The sequence below is a fragment of the Garra rufa genome, chromosome 20 (genome assembly GCF_049309525.1).
Source record: "Garra rufa chromosome 20, GarRuf1.0, whole genome shotgun sequence".
NCBI classification, from domain to species: domain Eukaryota; kingdom Metazoa; phylum Chordata; class Actinopteri; order Cypriniformes; family Cyprinidae; genus Garra; species Garra rufa.
In genome coordinates, this window is record NC_133380.1 from 39,636,326 (window position 1) to 39,656,034 (window position 19,709).

At 35.0% G+C, this 19,709-nt stretch overlaps 2 protein-coding genes across 5 annotated transcripts in view; both read right to left on the bottom strand.

Moving 5' to 3' along the window:
• Window positions 1-9,602, bottom strand: part of srpk1b (SRSF protein kinase 1b) — a 66,111-nt gene extending 56,509 nt beyond the window's left edge. Inside the window, exons 1-2 of one of the 3 annotated variants that reach the window (XM_073825696.1) lie at window positions 9,547-9,602; window positions 8,390-8,444 (exon numbers count right to left, since the gene is read on the bottom strand). In XM_073825696.1, the coding sequence (XP_073681797.1) occupies window positions 8,390-8,444; window positions 9,547-9,559 (68 nt within the window). In that variant the 5' untranslated portion in view covers window positions 9,560-9,602. Of the gene's footprint in view, window positions 1-2,893; window positions 3,108-8,389; window positions 8,445-9,546 lie in introns of those variants that run through there. The other 2 variants (XM_073825697.1, XM_073825695.1) reach the window with 2 other exon arrangements.
• Window positions 9,603-13,950: 4,348 nt separating this feature from the next.
• mapk14b (mitogen-activated protein kinase 14b) overlaps window positions 13,951-19,709 on the bottom strand; it is a 59,366-nt gene continuing 53,607 nt past the window's right edge. For both annotated transcript variants that reach the window (XM_073825430.1, XM_073825431.1), the window contains exons 11-12: window positions 17,597-17,770; window positions 13,951-15,950 (exon numbers count right to left, since the gene is read on the bottom strand). In XM_073825430.1, coding sequence (XP_073681531.1) covers window positions 15,883-15,950; window positions 17,597-17,770 — 242 coding nt within the window. In that variant the 3' untranslated portion in view covers window positions 13,951-15,882. The remainder of the gene's footprint in view (window positions 15,951-17,596; window positions 17,771-19,709) is intronic.

The window sequence follows — 19,709 nt, forward strand, 5'->3', positions numbered from 1 at the left end:
GCGATCTTTTAAAGATTAACTACGCAGCTCTAATGTAAACGGTTTAAAAAATATATATTGATCAAATATAAGAATTTCACACAAAAGATGGTGCATGCAGTTAATTAGGTAAGAAAAATTGGCATTATAAAGGTAAAAATGTCCAGAATGGGTAGATAACCCATTACTAACCATCTCTCAGAATATGAAGAAAATCAAAAGCTTTGGGTGTCAACTGTTCATGGCAGTCATAAACCTAGCAATATATTTTAGACAAAATTTCTGAAAATAAAGACATCATTTTTTGTCAATGCACACCCCTAGTTTGAATGCATAAAGTACCTCTGCTCATAAGCTTCACGAATTGACGTACGATTCATGTCTGCTGCATAAACATTACAAACCCAAGTTTAATACTCAAAGGATTTATCCACTTTAAAATTAAAACTTCCCCGATAATTTACTAAACCCCAATGTCAGCCAAGGTGTTCATGTGTTTCTTCAATCGCAAAGAAATTGTTTTGAGGAAAACATTTCAGGATTGTTCTCCATATAGTGAACGTCAATGGTGCTCAATGGATTGAAGGTTAAAAATGCAGTTTCTGTGCAACTTTAAAGGGCTCTAAACAATCCCAGTCGAGGAGTAAGAGTCTTATCTAGCGACACAACAGGTTTTTATTTTAAAAAAAGGACAATTTATATACTTTTTAACCTCAAATGCCCGTCTTGTCTAGCTCTGTGCCGGTCCTGATCTACATATGTGTCTAGTTTGTGTGAATCGTTCCTGATGCAGCTTCACCCACAGCAGAAGTGAGTATAAGGTTTTTTTATATGCATCTTTGCAAACGGTCTTTCTTAATAATGTGCTTGTTGGCAAGTTTCGCCGCTAAACGTGGCTAAAGTAAACATTACGGCTCATAATCCCACGGCAGAGAGGGGCGGGGCGAGCAGAGTTCATTTACATTTAAAGGGACCATGCAATAAAATGAGCAGATTTTTTGCTGAGCTGATTTTGACAAAGTAAAAAGGTGTTTTATTACACTACTATTGAGATTTTTTTTTTACCAAAGTATATTATAGACTAGGGCTGGGTATTGTGACCAATTTGGCAATTCGATTCGATTCTTATTTTTATGGTTTCGATTCGATTCGATTTCGATTTCGATTCGATTCAATTCGATTCGATATCGATTAGCTATCAATATTTCATTTAAAATGTTAGTTTTGCAGACATGTGATCCATATTTTGATATAAATGCTGGTAACTGAAACTCTCCTACTTAAGTTTATTACTGAAATACACATCTACATTAATAATAGGGTGCACACAGTTGTTTATTTTAAACAACTTTTATTTTAAATGAACACTGTAACAAGAAGTCATAAATATGTGCATCCATTGTACACCATGTAAACAAACTGCAAAATGCATAATTACTGTAAAAAATAAAAAGACTGTAAAAGTGCAACAGTGAAATCTATTAAGAACTTCAAACATGTTTAAGAAATAGAACTTTTTTCTAAATTCAAAACACTCAAAACAGGCCCATCATAAAGCCTTTGTCTGCTTATACAAAACATTCTAACTGTCCATAAAACTAACAGTTCTTAACTACAGCCTAATCATTTTTCTGCAAAAAAAGCAGCTGATCAACATGTTCTGATCTGATCTAAGGCAGCCCCTTTGTGCTGTGATTAGATCACCAGCGGTTGAGAAAACTCTCTCAGCAGGAACACTAGTGACACCTTCAGGACGAGAGGGGAATATTCATATCCTCTTACGTGAAGCACGTGCATTAAGAATCGATTCGGGGATTTCCCGAATCGATATCGTTGCGTTCAACTGAAGATCGATTAAAATCGGAGAATCGATATTTTTTACCCAGCCCTATTATAGACTTTTCATTAGGACCCTAAAGAATCATATGAACTTGTGGAAAATAGGCATCCCATGACCCCTTTAAGAAAATTACTAATCGTTTAGCTAGATAAGACCCTTATTCCTTGGCTGGGATCGTTTACAGCCCTTTGAAGCTGCATTGAAACTGCATTTTTAACCTTCAATCTATTAAGCACCATTGAAGTCCAAAATATAGAGAAAAATCCTGGAATGTTTCCCTCAAAAAACTTAATTTCTTTGCGACTGAAGAAACGACATGAATATCTTGGATGACATGAGGGTGAGTAAATTATCAGATCCCTGACCACAAGCAATACTCCCAGTGATGATTAAGAAGTACCCTTGCATCTTCGAATACATATTTGCAAATTTCAAGACTTAAAAGAGTTGATCTGTCAAGTGACTCTAAACAGGAGCCGCCCTGCTGCTAAACAGGCCAGTGCAGCATCCGCATGGCGCTCGGCTTCCCAAAACTGTGACCTGATTTGGTTTCATGCGGTCCGTACTGAGAGCCACACACTCTGCCATCTGCAGTCCTCCAGACCCCCTGTGCTGCAGTTGTGGAGGATACAGCTTACATAATGAGCATCCTCAGAGCTAGACAAACCCCAGCGCAGTTGACTGCAGCCCTTTAAGTTTTCCAGCACTGCACCAGAACTTGTGCACAGTGACAGATAGGGTGTACACACCTGGAGAGACAGCTTCCCAACTCGGTGGACACACAGGGTGCAGATACAAGAGGTCAGCAAGTTGCATGCACGCATGCATCAGTCGCACCAGCAGAGAGAAGTCTGCAAGGATCTAAACCCATCCCACTTACTTGGCGCAAACATGCATCCCACAATAGAGGCTATTGTGGCATGCGCTCTCCAAAGTGTCCCAAAGGAGCAATCTAACCCGAACCTCGCCCGAACGCATCAGCTGTCTGATTAAAATTGAATCCAGCATCAATAAGTCAGCAGTGCCACCTCAGCCTCCGCTCTTTCCCATCCACACACACACATAGGCACTCACTTGCACCTCAGACCGCTGGCGAGTTTCACCACGGCAGTGTTGAGCGAAACGATCCAGTCCAGGAGCCACATGGCAGAGGAGGACAGCGCGGGGCAGGACGGCACGGTGCGAGCCACAGTTGAACCGCGGATGAGACTTTCTTTCTAGCTATCTCCTAGAGTGTGCCAGCCTGCTCTCTGCTCACTGGCCGCCTCAACACTACCGAGCTGGAAAACAAGGCAGCGCAGGAGGGAGGGGAAGGGCAAGAGAAACAAGAGCAGAGGAGGAGGGTGATAAGTGAGTGAAAACTCACTCTCGTCTAACACGGTGTGGCGTAAACGCGGCGCAGGAGGAGACTGCACGATGACTGCCTTTGTAGAGGCTCACGGTGAACAGTCGCACACCACGCCTCTCTCCTGCAGCGGGCCGAAGATCTGACATGTTGTATTTCAAGGACACAAGCAGACCCCAGAGGGCATGTTCTCTTCTGTTGATGCTTCACCTGAGCATTCAGTTGATGAAAGAGAGTGTGTGTGTGAGGGAAAGAGGGAATAAAACGCATCAGGCTTGATGGCTGTCACAAAGCACTGTTATGTAACGGCTCTCTTCAGAGGCTGTCCAGTATTTAACAGAGGAACACACACATACATACATACATAAATACACTGTACTGTACTTACAGTTTGCACGATCCATCATTTGTGACCCTGGACCACAAAAACAGTCATAAGGGTCAATTTTTTAGAAAAATTGAGATTTATGCATCACCTGAAATCAGGGCTTAAAAACGAAAAAATAATCCATTCGGTTCACTCCGAGCAGAATAGATATTATAACGTTTCTGTTCTTGCGTTCCTCATTAAACAATACGTTCCGAAAACGGTTTTCTAGAAAAAATACCGGTTAATAACGTTATTTTATTAGATTAGATTAGATTAGATTACAATAGATTAGATTAGATTACAATAGATTAGATGATAGATAGATAGATAGATAGATAGATAGATAGATAGATAGATAGATAGAGTGTGCCTTTTAATAACATGTTTGGCATTATGTTTACAAATGATTAAACCAAATTCCGTGTTCGTGTCATTTGAACTTAATGTCTTTAAAACCGAAAGTAAACGAGTTCACCTGGAAACTCGTTACAAATGCGCTAATAATTTTTTTTAAAACTATTTTCTTGTTTGATAATACTATAGCGAAATAAGCCCCTTCAAGACCATCCGCTTAACATCCTGACCACACGGCTTAATCTGCGATAAAAACCTGTTGACTTATTACCTAATATACATAATAGCCTATTATACGCTATTTTCACTCAAACAAAACAGAACTCCAGATAGTGGATATGATTTTACATTTAATGCATAAAAGTAAAAGAAAACATAACGCATTGTAACATTATAAAACAACAATAGATTTCTTTCTTTTTTTTTTTTTTACATTTAACACAACAGATCAACAACTTCAATTATAATATACCAAATAGGCTACTGGAAAAACTGGATGGGCTTCAGCAAAAGTTAATCTATAACCTACTAAGGCCCCGATCACACCGAACGCGTCTTTTAGTTCTAAAAACGCGAGGCGCACAGCACTGCCTTTTTCTTTGGTGACTTTTAAAAAAAGAGCAGTGTGCTGCGGTTTTTATGTTGCTAAGCAACGACCAAAACCGCTGTCCTGTCAGTCAAATCAAAGAATTATAGCGCGAGCGCTCTAAAATCTTTGTTTTTTGCTGTTATTTAAACTGTCATATTAGCAGAAACCCCAAAAAATACAGCTCCGGGTTACCCACGATAGACACCAAAAGTTTCTCCTCCATTTCTTGCAGTCTCCGGACTTTTTAAGCAACGGTAAACTTTCGTCACCACAACAGAAGGCCCGCCTCTCCATTCATTCGATTGGACAATGGAAAAAACGCAAATGACCTCAGCCGTTTTTCCGCTCAGAGTTGCTTTTTTTTTTCCCAACTTCAGGCGCTCAGAGCGCTTCTGCAAAAACGCGAGGCTGCCAACAGAAAACCATTCAAAAAAGGCGCCTCTCACTGCAAAAACGCGTTCGGTGTGATCAGGGCCTTAAACTACAAGTTTTAATTAGGCTACAATAACTTAAACCTAAACATACCTTTGCACATGAAACAGCCAGGTGCTTGGTAACCTTAAGCTCGTCACATCAGAAAGGGCTCTGCTTATGATGATGACGTCTGCTTCGCGGGCATTTCACGTTGTATGTCACCGTCACATTTGCGCACACAATTTGAATTTATGTTTTTGGTCTGCCAAATTGACATAATAAAGAGAACGATAAAAATACCGTTATTAACCGGTTAATTTGGAATTTCTGTTTCCGTTTTCGTTTTTGTTCCTGTTCAATGTCATTTGTTTTCGTTTTTCGTTTTCGTTCCTTGAACCGGTTCAGAGCTCTGCCTGAAATAAGCTTTCTATGGTTTGTTAGGATAGGACAGTATTTGGTCGAGATACAACTATTTGAAAATCTGGAATCTGAGGGTGAAACAAATCTAAATACTTAGAAATTAGTCTTTAAAGATGTGCAAATAATGCATATTACTAATCAAAAATGTTTTTATATAATTACGGCAGGAAATGTACAAAATATCTTCATGGAACATGATCTTTACTTAATATCCTAATGATTTTTGGCTGGAAGAAAAATACAATTTTGATTCATACAATGTATTTTTGGCTATTGCTACAAATATACCCGTGCTACTTAAGATCGGTTTTGTGGTCCAGGGTCACATTTATTCCCAGAATTTGTGGGTGTAATTTAGAGTGTCAATGATCTCCATTACATTTGTTTTTCTGATTCTTGAGCATTGGTTTATTTTACTTTTGTTTTAAGAGACAGACATAGCAAAGATGTGACGAGAAAAACTGGCCAAACTTAAAGAGAACAGAGTTCAACATATTTGACATCACTGATCCCTACTGACTTTCACTGTTAATGCCACATCAAAAAGAATCTTAATTTTAAAGTTCTTAAAAGTTCTTCAGAAAAACAAAAGTCTATTAATTACAGAATTAGTTTAGGGTGTTACACATACATACATTTAGCCCATGCATGTGCTGAAGTTGAGTAGCAAATATGGCAAAGTCAACAGAGCTCTCACAAAAGCTATATAGAAGTTATATTATATTAGAAAGTCTAAGGCTACATGAAGATTTCCAAGACATTAAAAGTTCCTAGAGACACAGCTGGAAGCCTTATTCCTTAGTTTAAAGTGTATTGTACCAGAAAACCTTTGAGGATGTTGAACAAAAAAAGCACAATATCATAAAATGTTTGATCAGAGCAATGAGAAAAACCTGCAATGTACAGCCAAAGACTTGCGAGATGACCTGACGAAAGGAGGAACAACATTTCAATGCAGAATATAAGATGTACACAAGACAAGCATGGGTTTCATGTTGAGGCATCTTGTTGAATACCACTCTTGACCAAGAACAACAAAAAAGGCAGATGTGCCTTACTACTAAAATTCATTTGTATTGACCTGTGGAGTTTTGGAGGAATGTTTTATGGAGTGATGTGACCAAACTGGAACTTTTTGGACCCATGGATTGTGGCAAGAATTGTGATGACTTTGGTGCAAAGACTTAAACTAATGGTCAACTTTCCTGCAGGACAATCACGTCCAAAGTATACATCCAAATCTACTTCTGCTTGGTTCAGGGATCAGTCATAGTATGTTCTTGAGTGGCCTGTTCAGTCTCCAGCTTTAATTCTCATTGAAAATATTTGGTTGAATTTGAAGAAAGCAGTGACAAACTGAAAATCAAAGATTATCAGCGATCTAAAAGCTTTTTCAGGTGAGGAATGGGCCAAGATTGCAGTAGAGAGCTGACAGAAGCTTCTAAGCAGCGTTTATTGGTGGTTTTATAGAATAAAAGATTCTGCACCAAATTTGACTTGTGGGGGTTGAATAATTCTGAAATACTTGAGAAATCAATATTGTCAAACCAGTGTCCACACAGCTGATGTGTTGTAGCTTATCCATAAACACAACACAGTCAAAATGCACCATCAGAGAAGGACTAATTAAAAAGCGTTTCAGTCAGTGGTCTCAGCCCTGCAAAACCATTTTGGGCTGAAAACGGAAATTCATTTTTTGCTGTTTCGGTCAAACGATTTTATGTGCCAATATTTTTGTGCATCACTTACAATGCAAGCTCTTACTCCAGAAGAAATACACTTAAATTCATTAACGATGCTTTTAATTTAACAAACCAAAAAACAGCTTTTTTCCTTCTTTTTCACCTCCATGGTTTTTAAGCTTTAGTGCCATGTTGTTTTGATGAATACATCATTTCATGCTGCATTTATATTGGTTAGTCAGCAGACACAGGTTGTAGCAGCAAACACACAGTGAGATGGTTATCCTGAATTTGACACTGGCAGAAGATTTTCGTAGGCTACCTTTGGTCATAAGACCATGACACCAGCCATCTTTCAACCTCTCTCACAGTACAATGTAAGACCACCGTTCAGGAGCCATGACCAAAGAAATTGCCACAAATTTTCACAATGGTAGTCTTTTATCTGGGAAAACCCAAAACTTTAAATTGGGGAAAATTTAAATTGTGAATTGAAAATAAGCCTAATGGAAGTGCGTCAGTTGCGCAAAAACTTCCATATATTGCAAAAAGGTTTTTACGCTCACTTGAGGTGGTTTTTCAGGCAATTCGAAAAAGAAATATTTCGCAGAACAGCAATGGACACGTTTTTTTTTCTCACATTTAGAGGTCACATTCGATTAAATATAGCCAAAATCCCACAAAAATCCATTGCCATGACTTATCGCAAGAGGAAAAAAAATGTTTCAGTCGCATAACATCGGTTAATGGAAACTGCATTTTTTAAATACTTTTTAATCAACATTTATAACATATTGCCAAAGTTTTGCGCAAATCTGTAATAGAAAAGCGCCTAGTGAGTAGGCCTAAATTCAAGATATTGAACGCATTTAGTTTTGTGGCAAGTTGTTTTGACACAAAAGCAGCTTATATAGAAATATCTTCTCCACTGACTTCCATTCAAACAGAATAGCCTCCTTCACCCTTTTGTGATCTTGATGTGTATTGATATTTTTTAGCTAACCTTGGAGAGAGTGCTTTGAATAGAGCAATATTGAATTTCGAGGATGTTTAAACGACTTCATAAGATTGCATAGAGATGCTGTTTTTTGCAGATAAACAATGATCTCTCAATAGACCTGGGAGCCTAACCATATGCCATATGCTGGTTAGGTAGGTTTTGATGCTGGGATGCTGGTTTAGGCTGATCCTTGACCAGCTAAAGACCAGCATAAACCAGCATCAAAACATAACTAACTAGCATATGTTTTTTTTCAACAGTGAGAGCACATCACCATTATAACTATTTCCACCATTGTTGTTTTCCAGAATTACTAATGTTTCTGAATCATGTTCAGATATCCTTTCACAACCCAATAGCAAACAATTAACAGAGTCCTAACTGGACTTTACTCACTTTTTGCCAGGTTTCTTGGTTTTGGTCCTTTTCTTCCTCGCCTGAAGTGCAAGTACTGTCAGAAAACAAATAGAGTTTTATTTGGGCGCTTCTTATAAGTTATATGTCAGAAATGTTGTGCAATTGAGATTCATAAATCATCTGAAAGCTGAATAATTAAGCTTTCGTTTAATGTAGGTTTGTTATAGAACAATATTTGACTTAGATACAACTATTTATAAAAATCTGGAATCTGAGAGTGCAAAAAAAAAAAAAATCAAAATACTGAGAAAATCGCCTTTAAAGTTGTCCAAATGAAGTTCTTAGCAAAACAAAGAGTTTTATTTGGGCACTTCTTATAAATTATATGGTACACATATCTACAGCTAAACATGTTAGTCTTTTATATTAACTGAAATTATTATCTCTTTTAGGTTAAAACACCAATATTAGGACTTTATACATTATTGTCACCAAAAAAACTAAAAAAAAAATTAAGAGACCACATTACATTTAAACCAAAGCCAAAACTGTCAACAATAGACAAGACACAAAACGATTGGGGGAAAACAAAAAACATTTAATTAGCGTACTGTATTGTTCCTATATTTCCTAATAATTCATCACGGTTTTACGGTTGACGTTAACGTGCATTTTAGGCGGTAACCACGGTCAGAAAAATATTGAAATAGAGTCGTTTTATCAATTTGTGATGTAACGTTACACAAAAACTGCAAAAGCAGAATAACATTAGATTAATAAACACATTTACGTTAAACATAATCTGAAACTCGAACCAAAACAAGAGAAAGTTCAGCTAGCAAAAGCTCACAACAAGGAGGCTGCAAGAAAAAACACATAAAAATACCTACAACAAACAGCGATTACAGTCAGAAGCACACTAAAAAAGATGAATAAATAAGTAACATTTGTCCGCGTTTCTGACATACAGCTCAATATAAGCGGATGTTGATATAAAGCAGCAGTATTCGTATATTAGCAGCAGCTAAACACACATGGGCTTTTGTCTCTATCAGCACATACTGGGAAATCTCACAGCGCCACAGTTCACAACACGGACATGATTCAGACTGGATGATAGCTTTATTTACATTTACACGAGCGCTGTTGCTACAGACTGTTGTGGAGGACAGTAGTTATTAGGTTTTGATGCTCACCTTTCCTTTCCATGCTGCACCGGCGGCTAAGTGCTCAGATTCACTCACATGTAACGGTCCGCGCATGCGCACAAAACTTCCTCAACAACAACTCAACTGAACAGAGAAGTACAGTGTGTCACACCCACATGTACTTACAGAAGTTGTCAAAACAAGAGTGTGTACATATTTTTGATGTTTACACAAACACACACATTGGGTTTCTGTCTTATGGGATTATTCCATAGGCGTAATGGTTTTTCTACTACTGTACAAACTGTTTTTTTCTATGCCCTTACACTAACCCTACCCCTAATTTAGTTGTAGGGTTAGTGTAAGGGCATAGAAAAAAACCAGCTTTTTTAAAATATAAAACTGCAGAAAGCTTGTTTTCTCATGGGGACCAAAATATGTCCCGACAAGGATATTGGGATATTGCTATCTTTGTAAAGATATAAACCTCAAATCTGGAACGCAACTTCAGATTTTTGGCTATTTTTTGTTGTTTTTTTGCAGATTTATATATATAACCTAAAGAAACTACAGTTTGGTCTGTTTTAAAATAACATTTTTTGCAGATTGAATAAATAAATTGCTGATGTGAATAAATAAATATATATTATATATATATAAAAAAGTATGTGACCCTGGAGCACAAAACCAGTCTTAAGTAGCACAGGTATATTTGTAGCAATAGCCAAAAATACACTGTATGTGTCAAAATTATCGATTTTTCTTTTATGCCAAAAAATCATTGGGATATTAAATAAAGATTGTGTTCCATAAAGATATTTTGTAAATTTCCTAGTGTAAATATATCAAAACTTAATATTTAATTAGTAATATGCATTGCTAAGAACTTCATTTGAACAACTTTGAAGGCGATTTTCTCAGATTTTTTTTGCACTCCCAGATTACAGATTTTTAAACAGTTGTATCTCGGCCAAATATTGTCCTATCCCAACAAACATATTGACTTGGATGGATTGATATATATATATATATATATATATATATATATATATATATATATATATATATATATATATATATATATATATATACTACTTAAAAATTATTTTTTGAATTTGATATTTGAAAATCTGGAATCTGAGGGTCCAAAAAAATCCAAATACTGAGAAAATCGCCTTTAAAGTTCAAAATGAAGTTCTTAGCAATGCATATTACTAATCAAAAATTAAGTTTTGATATATTTATGGTATGAAATTCACAAAATATCTTCATGGAACATGATCTTAATATGCTAATGATTTTTTGTCATAAAAGAAAAATCGATCATTTTGACCCATGTAATTTATTTTTGGCTATTGCTACAAATATACACATGATACTTAAGACTGGTTTTGTGGTCCAGGGTCAAATATTTTATTTCATTTTATTTACTTTTTTTCACATCAGCAATTATCTGCAAAGTGTGATCTTTTAAAACAGACCAAACTGAAGGTTATGCTCCAAAACATTTTAGGTTGGATATTTAATTTTCAAGTTTATGCTCAAAAGTGAATAATTATGAGATGATAAAGAAACATTTTTGACTAATCGTTTCCCATTGTGACTTAATGCAAATCCCCACATGCATGCTCTGTTATTGGGGCATGTTGTCACAAACCGTCAAAATGTTTTCAGAGAATTGTATCTTATATTTTACTCCATTTTGAGTTTACTGAGCTTTTGGTGTCACCAGAGGTTAAAAGAAACTGTGTCAGTAAGTGATTATTTCATAAATGATGACTCATATAATAAGAATTGCAGTGGGTTGTGGTAATCTGCAATACATATTTATTATGTAACACTACTTTCCCACATCAGACATTTTAAGTGTGTATTATAAGAAGTGACCACGTGGTGGCAGTGTTTTCCAAGAAATCACTGATGCAACTTTACATTATTCAAAGAAAGAAATAGCAAAGAATGGTGTGAAAAATAATTGCCTTTATTTCTGTATAGCAGTGGTTGCTCACAGACCACGTAACTGTGTGTGACTGAAGAAAAACCAGTTATATGCACAAAAAAGAGATGCAACAATCTCTTTCCCATGAGAAACGGATTCCATGCGACAAAATGAAGTATAAACCACGTTGAATGGATTTTGCTGCTTGATGCACCGCCGATTGACACGTTTAGTGGTTTTCCACTCGTCAGAAAACTGTAAATGTGCATACAAACAAACAAACACACCCCTCACATGATATAACAATACATGCTCAACACAGAAAATATTGCTGAATAAAATTAAGTGATAATATACAGTGATAAAGAAAACACTTTAAAAATAATCTTAAACAACTGATACAATAAGTTAGATGCCGGCTCTGATGAGAAAACACATTCCTGACGAGACAGTCTCCTGGTCTGGCCTGTTAAATTAAGATCATCATGCGCAACGGACAAGCGGAGTATTGGCTCAGGTTCTTTCACTTTCGCAAACAGGAACTTTCTGGCTGTATGTCTTTCCCAGGGCAAGCAAAAAGTAAAGGGGAACTAGTTTATTGTGGAGCATAATGCAATATCATTGTTCTGTTGACATGAACTTCCTGTTAAAACCCCATCCCCTTTTTAAACCCATTTCCCTCAAATTGCATAAATAATAAATAATGAGGGGAGAAACGATGCTCTAGTCTAGCTAGAGGATCAGCTGCCCTTTAAATGTGGAGTGAAGGGAACAGCAAGCATTTAGACAAAACCAGTCAAAAACACGTCCAAATCACATTTCACCAAGGTCAAAAAGAGATTAAACATGTTTAGAGATAAAAAAGGAAACCTTTTCATTTTGACTTGACTTTCATGTTTTTTGAATGCTGAGCCTCATTTTTACCATTTTAAATCTAAAAAAGCCATACAACAAATACTACCATGATAGAGAAATAATTCTACATTTTAAATGACGTATCACAATATTTCACTGCATTACAGTAATGAGAATAAAAATATTATTTATTTTTCTATTTATTTATTGCATTATGGTAATATGCATTGTGTCAAAATTAATAAATCAATTATATATATATATATATAAAATGGTTCTGAAATAATATCAAACAATTACTTTGTTTCTTTAAGCTAAATATTATGCTCTATCTTAAAAAAAATTATATATGGTTCATAAAGACGTTACTTATTCTCATCAAGGCTATTTATTTGATCACAAATACAAAAAAACTGTAATATTGTGAAATATTATTTTAATTTAAAATAACTGTTTTCTATGTGAATATATTTTAAAATGTAATTTATTCTTGTGATACAAAGCAAAATTTTCAGCATCATTACTCCAGTCTTCAGTGTCACATGATCCGCCATAAATCATTTTAATATGCTGATTTATTATCAATGTTGAAAACAGCTGTGCTGCTTCATATTTTTTCAGGATTTTTATACTTTTTTCAGAATTCTTTGGTCAATAAAAGGCTAAAAAGAACAGCAATTATTTAAAATAGAAAGGTTTTTCTAACAATATGCACTAGTGTTCAAAAGTTTCGGGTCAGTAGATTTTTATTCTTTCTTTTTTTGAAAAAAAAAAAAAACTTTTATTCACCAAGGATGTGTTAAATTAATAAAAAGTGATAGCATAGATTTGCATTGTTAGAAAAGAGTTATATTTTGAATAAATGCTGTTCTTTTTTAACTTATTCGTCAAAAAAAAAAAATCCTGAAAAAACATTGATATTCTAATAATAAATCAGAATATTAGAATGATTTCTGAAGGATCATGTGACACTTAAGACTGGAGTAACAGCTGATGAAAATCAATTTTTGCATCACAGGAATAAATTATATTTTAAAGTATATAAAAAAAAAACATTATTTTCTTCTTCTAAGTTTTGGTTAGTTTTAATCTGGACATGTTCGTAAGAGGTTTTGTAAGGTTTAAACATAAAATATTTTCCAATAGATTTCAGAACAAGCATGTCTGCATTCATTCATATAAACAGCATTTATTACTTTTCTGCCATCTATTATTGTCTGAGACAGAGATGCGGTTTGCAGAAGAACACTGCGTCGATATATATACACTCTTGTGTTTCCATTCTACACAGAGCGCTAAATAATAATTACATTCTCTTTAGGTGATCAGATTCACTCTTGAGTTGGTTCATTTGCTATTCATGATGCAGATCACATTCTGCCATGTGTGCTTTGCTGCAAATACTAAATCAAACTGTTGGTGCACATCATTATCATTTATGTACAGCAGTGCCATTTTATTTACATCGTTTAAAACCTAGTATTCTGATCTGACAGTACTCGTGTTTTTCTGGCCTTTATTTATTATAGGCTACAAGCGGAGTTCAGAGGTAAATGTTTTGCTTCCCCAGAGAAAGAATAGAAAACTATGAGCTTAAAATGCTGATATCAATTTGATTGCTTTTTTGGCTTTTTATGAGAATTTATTTTACAATTAAAAAAGGTAGTTAACCCTCTGGTTGTGTTCGGATTCCTGTCACACCTTTGACTGGACTCCAAACAACAGCTTATGAATCTGTCATTATGCTATATTATCACCAAATATTGGATTTAATCTTTTTGGTAACTTGTTTTCTCTCATTTAGGACTGGTTTTGTGTTTCTATTTGCATCTTAATAAAAGTAGGCCTCATTTATATGGAAGTAGGCACCTAATATTTTGAATGAAAAAAAAAAATTTACGAATAATTTTCATAATATGAGATAAGAAATAATCAAAATTTGCAGTGTTTATCACACTAGTGTGCTTTAATGTTTAATGTGGAAGTTTGCTTTTAAATGCTTTTATTTTGTACAAAATTGCACACTTGTGGTGACTTCAAACAGCTGTTTATAGATCTCTTATTACGCTATATTACCACCAAATATTGAATTTAATGTTTTTGTCAACTTGTGTGAGAAACAGTGCAAATTTTAATTTTTCATTTTCAATATTTTATCTCATATTGTAAAAATTATAAAAAAAAAAAAAAAATTCACATTCAAAAAAATGAGGTGCCTACTTTTGGATAAATAAGGCTTGTGATTAATCAGATGCAAATAGAAACACAAAACCAGTCATAAATGAAAGAAAACAAGTTGACACAAAGAACGAATCCAATATTAGGTGATAATATAGCATAATGACAGATTTATAAGCATTTGTTTGGAGTCCGGTCATTTTTGACCCGGGAACACCACAAGTGTGACTTTTTGCAATTTTGTACAAAATAAAAGCATTTAAAAGCAAACTTCCTGATTAAACATTAAAGCACACTAGTGTGAGAAACTGTGCAAATTTGTATCATTTTTTGTTTAATATTTTGAAAATTATTTATACAAAATGATTTTTTTCACTCAAAAAATTAGGTACCTACTGTCAGATAAATGAGGCTTACGATTAATCAGATGCAAATAGAAACACAAAACCAGTCCTAAATGAAAGGAAACAAGTTGACAATAAGATTAAATCCAATATTAGGTGATAATATAGCATAATGAGAGTTCATAAGCAATTGTTTGAAGTCCGGTCATTTTTGACCCGGGAACAACACAAGTGTGACTTTTTGCAATTTTGTGCAAAATAAAAGCATTAAAGCACACTAGTGTGAGAAACCATGTACATTTGTATAATTTTTTGTTTAATATTGTGAAAAATATTTCTAAAAAATTATTTTTTCGCTCAAAAAACGAGGTGCCTACTCTCAAAAAGATTGAATCCAATATTTGGTGATAATATAGAATAATGACAGATTTATAAGCAATTGTTTGGCCAGGGAACACCACAAGCGTGACTAGGTGAAATAAAACCCACAAAAAATTGTGAAAATTAAAAAAAAAAAAAAAATTAAGTTTGAGTCCAATGCGAGAATGTTAATGTTTTTGGGAAAAAGAAAATCTTTTCTGGGTCAATTTGACCTGAACACAACCAAAGGGTTAAAAATGAAAATTAGCTCATTTTCTCATTCTCAAGTTATTCCAATCCTGTAGTTGAACAGTTTTAAAGAATATTGGAACCATTGGAACAGCTGCTGGTTGCCTTTGAGATCAACAGCAAGGATAAAACAATACTATGAAAGTCAATGGCTACCGGCAAGTGTTTGGTTACCACCATTCTTCAAAATACGTTCTTTTGTGCTCAACAGAACAGAAACTCATACAGGTTTGGAAATTTTCATTTTTGAGTGAACTGTCCTTAACTTACTGGGGCACAGGACACAAAACCTTACATTCTCTGTGTCCTTTTTGAAACGTTTCTTTCCCTCGTTTGCCAGAGTGTGTATGAAGGCATGGATAAGCAGTCTCAGAAGACGGGGAAGCCAGCACTTGATGATGGCAGGCACTTGAATGTCATTGTCCTGTACGGAAGAAGGTCCTGTAGGTCGAGCGGCCTTCACGACTCCATCTCGTCTCCGTCGAACACCGGAGCCTCGAAGCCAACCACCTCCTCATACGTGAGCCCTGCGGACAGACTATGAGCGTTAAAAGAGCTGGAAACAAGTGCAACTGGTACATCATGGAGAGTAGGGCTGTGGAGATCCATTGCTTCTAATCGACTATTCGATTTTTAAAAAGCCTTGATTTTATTTTGCATGCAGTAGTTTTTACGAAAAGAGAATCCATGAAATGCATTATTAGACAGTTTTCCAAGGGTGCTTCATATATTAAACCCATTTAAAAATCATAATTAAGCATAATCGTGGATTCACAAACACTACGATTCAGTTAAACAAATATATGCAAAGCAGGTTTAATATATGTGTCTATTATTTACATGCATGTGCTTCTCACCGCGGCTCCGTTTACAGGATGCTGTTCCACAGGAACTGTTATCATTTACATTATAATGTTCATCTGGGAAGGCAATGTGTGCCATTTCATCAGATTTGTAAGGTAAATTACTTATAAACCTATGCAAATTTAGGAGAATACATCAATATCTTTCTCATTACGCTAATTTATTGCGATTCCAAAATAAAAGTAAACCCTCACTCTGAGTTTACATGTTTTGATGTCCACATATTCATTCAGTTACTGTGGCTATAGCATTTCTGTGGTAATGATATGGCCAAATATTAAAGATTAAGTGGACATTTGACTTAAATGTTGTTTAGTCGATATTAAATGAGGATTAGATTGCACAGTAAAGTGTAAAAACAATCGTCAGGGCGTTGGCGCCCTCTGCAGACCTTTGTTGAAACGCATAATGTACATTAGCTCTATTGTTACACTGCAAAAAATGCTTTTCTTACTTAGATTTTTTGTCTTGTTTCCAGCCAAAATATCTAAAAGATCTTGAATCAGGAAGGATTTTCTAGACGAGTAAAAATGATTGTCTTGTTTTTAGTAAAAACAACAATGGGGTAAGAAAAATAATCTTATTTGAAGCAGACAACTAGATTATTTTTCTTACCCCATTGGCAGATTATTTTGCTTGTTTCAAGCAAAAACTCACCTAATTTTGACCTGTTTTTACTAAAAACAAGACACTCATTTTTACTCGTCTAGAAAATCCTTCCTGATTCAAGAATTTTTTGATATTTTGGCTGGAAACAAGACAAAAATCTAAGTAAGAAAAGCATTTTTTGCAGTGTTTATAATACATTATGTATTTCAACAGTTTTGTGCAATAAAACCATATGATTTCATGCTTTTGATTTGAACTAATTAAGGCTATTGTTCACTTTCATATATTTTTATTATTTTTATTAAATAAATAAATAAATAATTATAATTATAGGGCTCTATGAAATATTTTTTTTCCTGTTTTAATTTGTTTTTAATTATGAAATAAAGTCAAAAAGTCTGTCTAATTAATTGAGTTTTACAGTTATTTTTTTAACCAAATTCTTTTCTGGATATTTTAATGGTTTCATTAAAGTTTCATAATCAAAAGCATCTCCAATTAATTGATTTTATTAAAAATAAAACGTTTTAAAGTTAAAATGTAAATTTTCTAGTGTGAAATTAGTTGTTTACATTAATCGATTAATGGATAAATTAGTCAATAGATTCAATAATATAAAAATAGTTGTTAGTGGCAGCCCTAATGGAGAGGTTGATCAGTTGTGTGGTCTTTCTGCGAGATCTCAATGGTGCAGGCTTACGTTTCCACTCTTCGATGTCCAGATCGCGGCTCTCGAAGCTCTGGTCGTAGTGGTCTGCCTCGGGTTCGTCATCCGGGTCGTGGTACTGGGCGAAGTACGGGTGCGCCAGAGCCTGTGACGCGGTGATCCGTTTGTCTGTGTCCAGAACCAGCATCTTCTCCAGCAAGTCCACAGCTGAAACAGATAAAGCAGGACAGGCTCTCAAAAAGCAGCATTTGAAATTATAGAAACGGTGAGGACTTCACTTTCATTAGCTATAGATTGCATCAAATAAGTCTGCTACCATTACCAAAAAAAATCTTTACAAATATTTTAGCACTGCATTTCAGGGGTTTGGTTTTTCAGTTTGGATGCCAAAAACTTATGCCAAAACCAAATATGATGACCACTTTGCGACCGATTTTCCCTTTTAACCAGTGCTGGGGTTAATGCATTACAAGTAATCAGATTACGTTTTTAAGGCGAGCCACTGCAGGTGAATAGGGGAAAAAAAAAAATTAACTAATAGTTATGACCTTACTTACCCAGTTGATTGATTACATTGATTATTGCTAACTTTTTTTGTATTACAGGTTTTCTAAAATGTTAGCTTTAAATATGCAAATGAGGCATTATTTAATGAAATATGCACTATGTTGCATACATTTGTAGTAAAGAAATGTAAAACACTGGATGAAGTCAGTTTCAAAACTCAATTTTTTTTGACATATTAGAGTCAAATGTTTTTACAGAAGGAATTTTGGTCATATTCACGAATTATCACTTCATAATTCAGAAAAAACTTAGAACAGACAGAAAACGATGTATTTTTTACCATTTTTGGGGGAATAAGATCAAGAGCAAGTAGAAGTCGAAGAGCAATAAATATTTTTTATTTTATTTTTTTGCCATTTCCTTCAACTTCTACTTGCTCTGCGGCTTCGACTTTTATTTATTTTTATTTTTTTTCCTCGGCTTCTGCCTAGGTTTCTTGTCTATGGTTTCCATGGCTTCGGCCTCTTCAACTTTTTTTTTCCTGCCATTTCCTTCGACTTTGGAAGCTTCAGTGGCTTTGACTTATTTATTTATTTTTTATTATTTTTTCTCAGCTTCTGCCTAGGTTTCTTGTCTATGGTTTCTATGGCTTCGGCCTCTTCAACTTTTTTTTCCGCCATTTCCTTCGACTTCGGTAGCTTTGACTTTTATTTATTTATTTTTATTTATTTATTTTTTTCTCAGCTTCTGCCTAGGTTTCTCGTCTATGGCTTCAGCCTCTTCGACTTCTACTTGCTCTGCGGCTTCGACTTTTATTTTTTATTTTATTCTCAGCTTCTGCCTAGGGTTCTTGTCTATGGTTTCTATGGCTTCAGCCTCTTCAAATTTTTTTCGCCATTTCCTTCAACTTCTACTTGCTCTGCGGCTTCGACTTTTATTTATTTATTTTTGTTTATTATTTTTTCCTTCTTGTCTATGGTTTCTATGGCTTCGACCTCTTCGACTTTTTTTTCCTGCCATTTCCTTCGACTTTGGAAGCTTCAGTGGCTTTGACTTATTTATTTTTTATTATTTTTTCTCAGCTTTTGCCTAGGTTTCTCGTCTATGGTTTCTATGGCTTCGGCCTCTTCAACTTTTTTTACCGCCATTTCCTTCGACTTCGGAAGCTTCAGTGGCTTTGACTTTTATTTACTTTTTTTTTCAGCTTCTGCCAAGGTTTCTCGTCTATGGTTTCCATGGCTTCGGCCTCTTCGACTACTACTTGCTCTGCGGCTTCGACTTTTATTTATTTAGTTATTTATTTATTTTTTCTCAGCTTCTGCCTAGGTTTCTCGTCTATGGCTTCGGCCTCTTTGACTTCTACTTGCTCTGCCGCTTCGCCTTTTATTTATTTATTTTTTCTCGGCTTCTGCCTAGGTTTCTCGTCTATAGTTTCTATGGCTTCAGCTTCTTCGACTTTTTTTTCGGCATTTCCTTCGACTTCTACTTGCTCTTCAGCAAATTATATATGAACAAATCCCTCTGTAAAAACCTTCAGAATATAGACAGGAATAAAAATGTAAAGTTTGGTGTGTGTAAGTGCTACTGAAGTGGAGATTAGTGGCTAATTTTTCTATTTAATATAAAACGTATAGTTAAA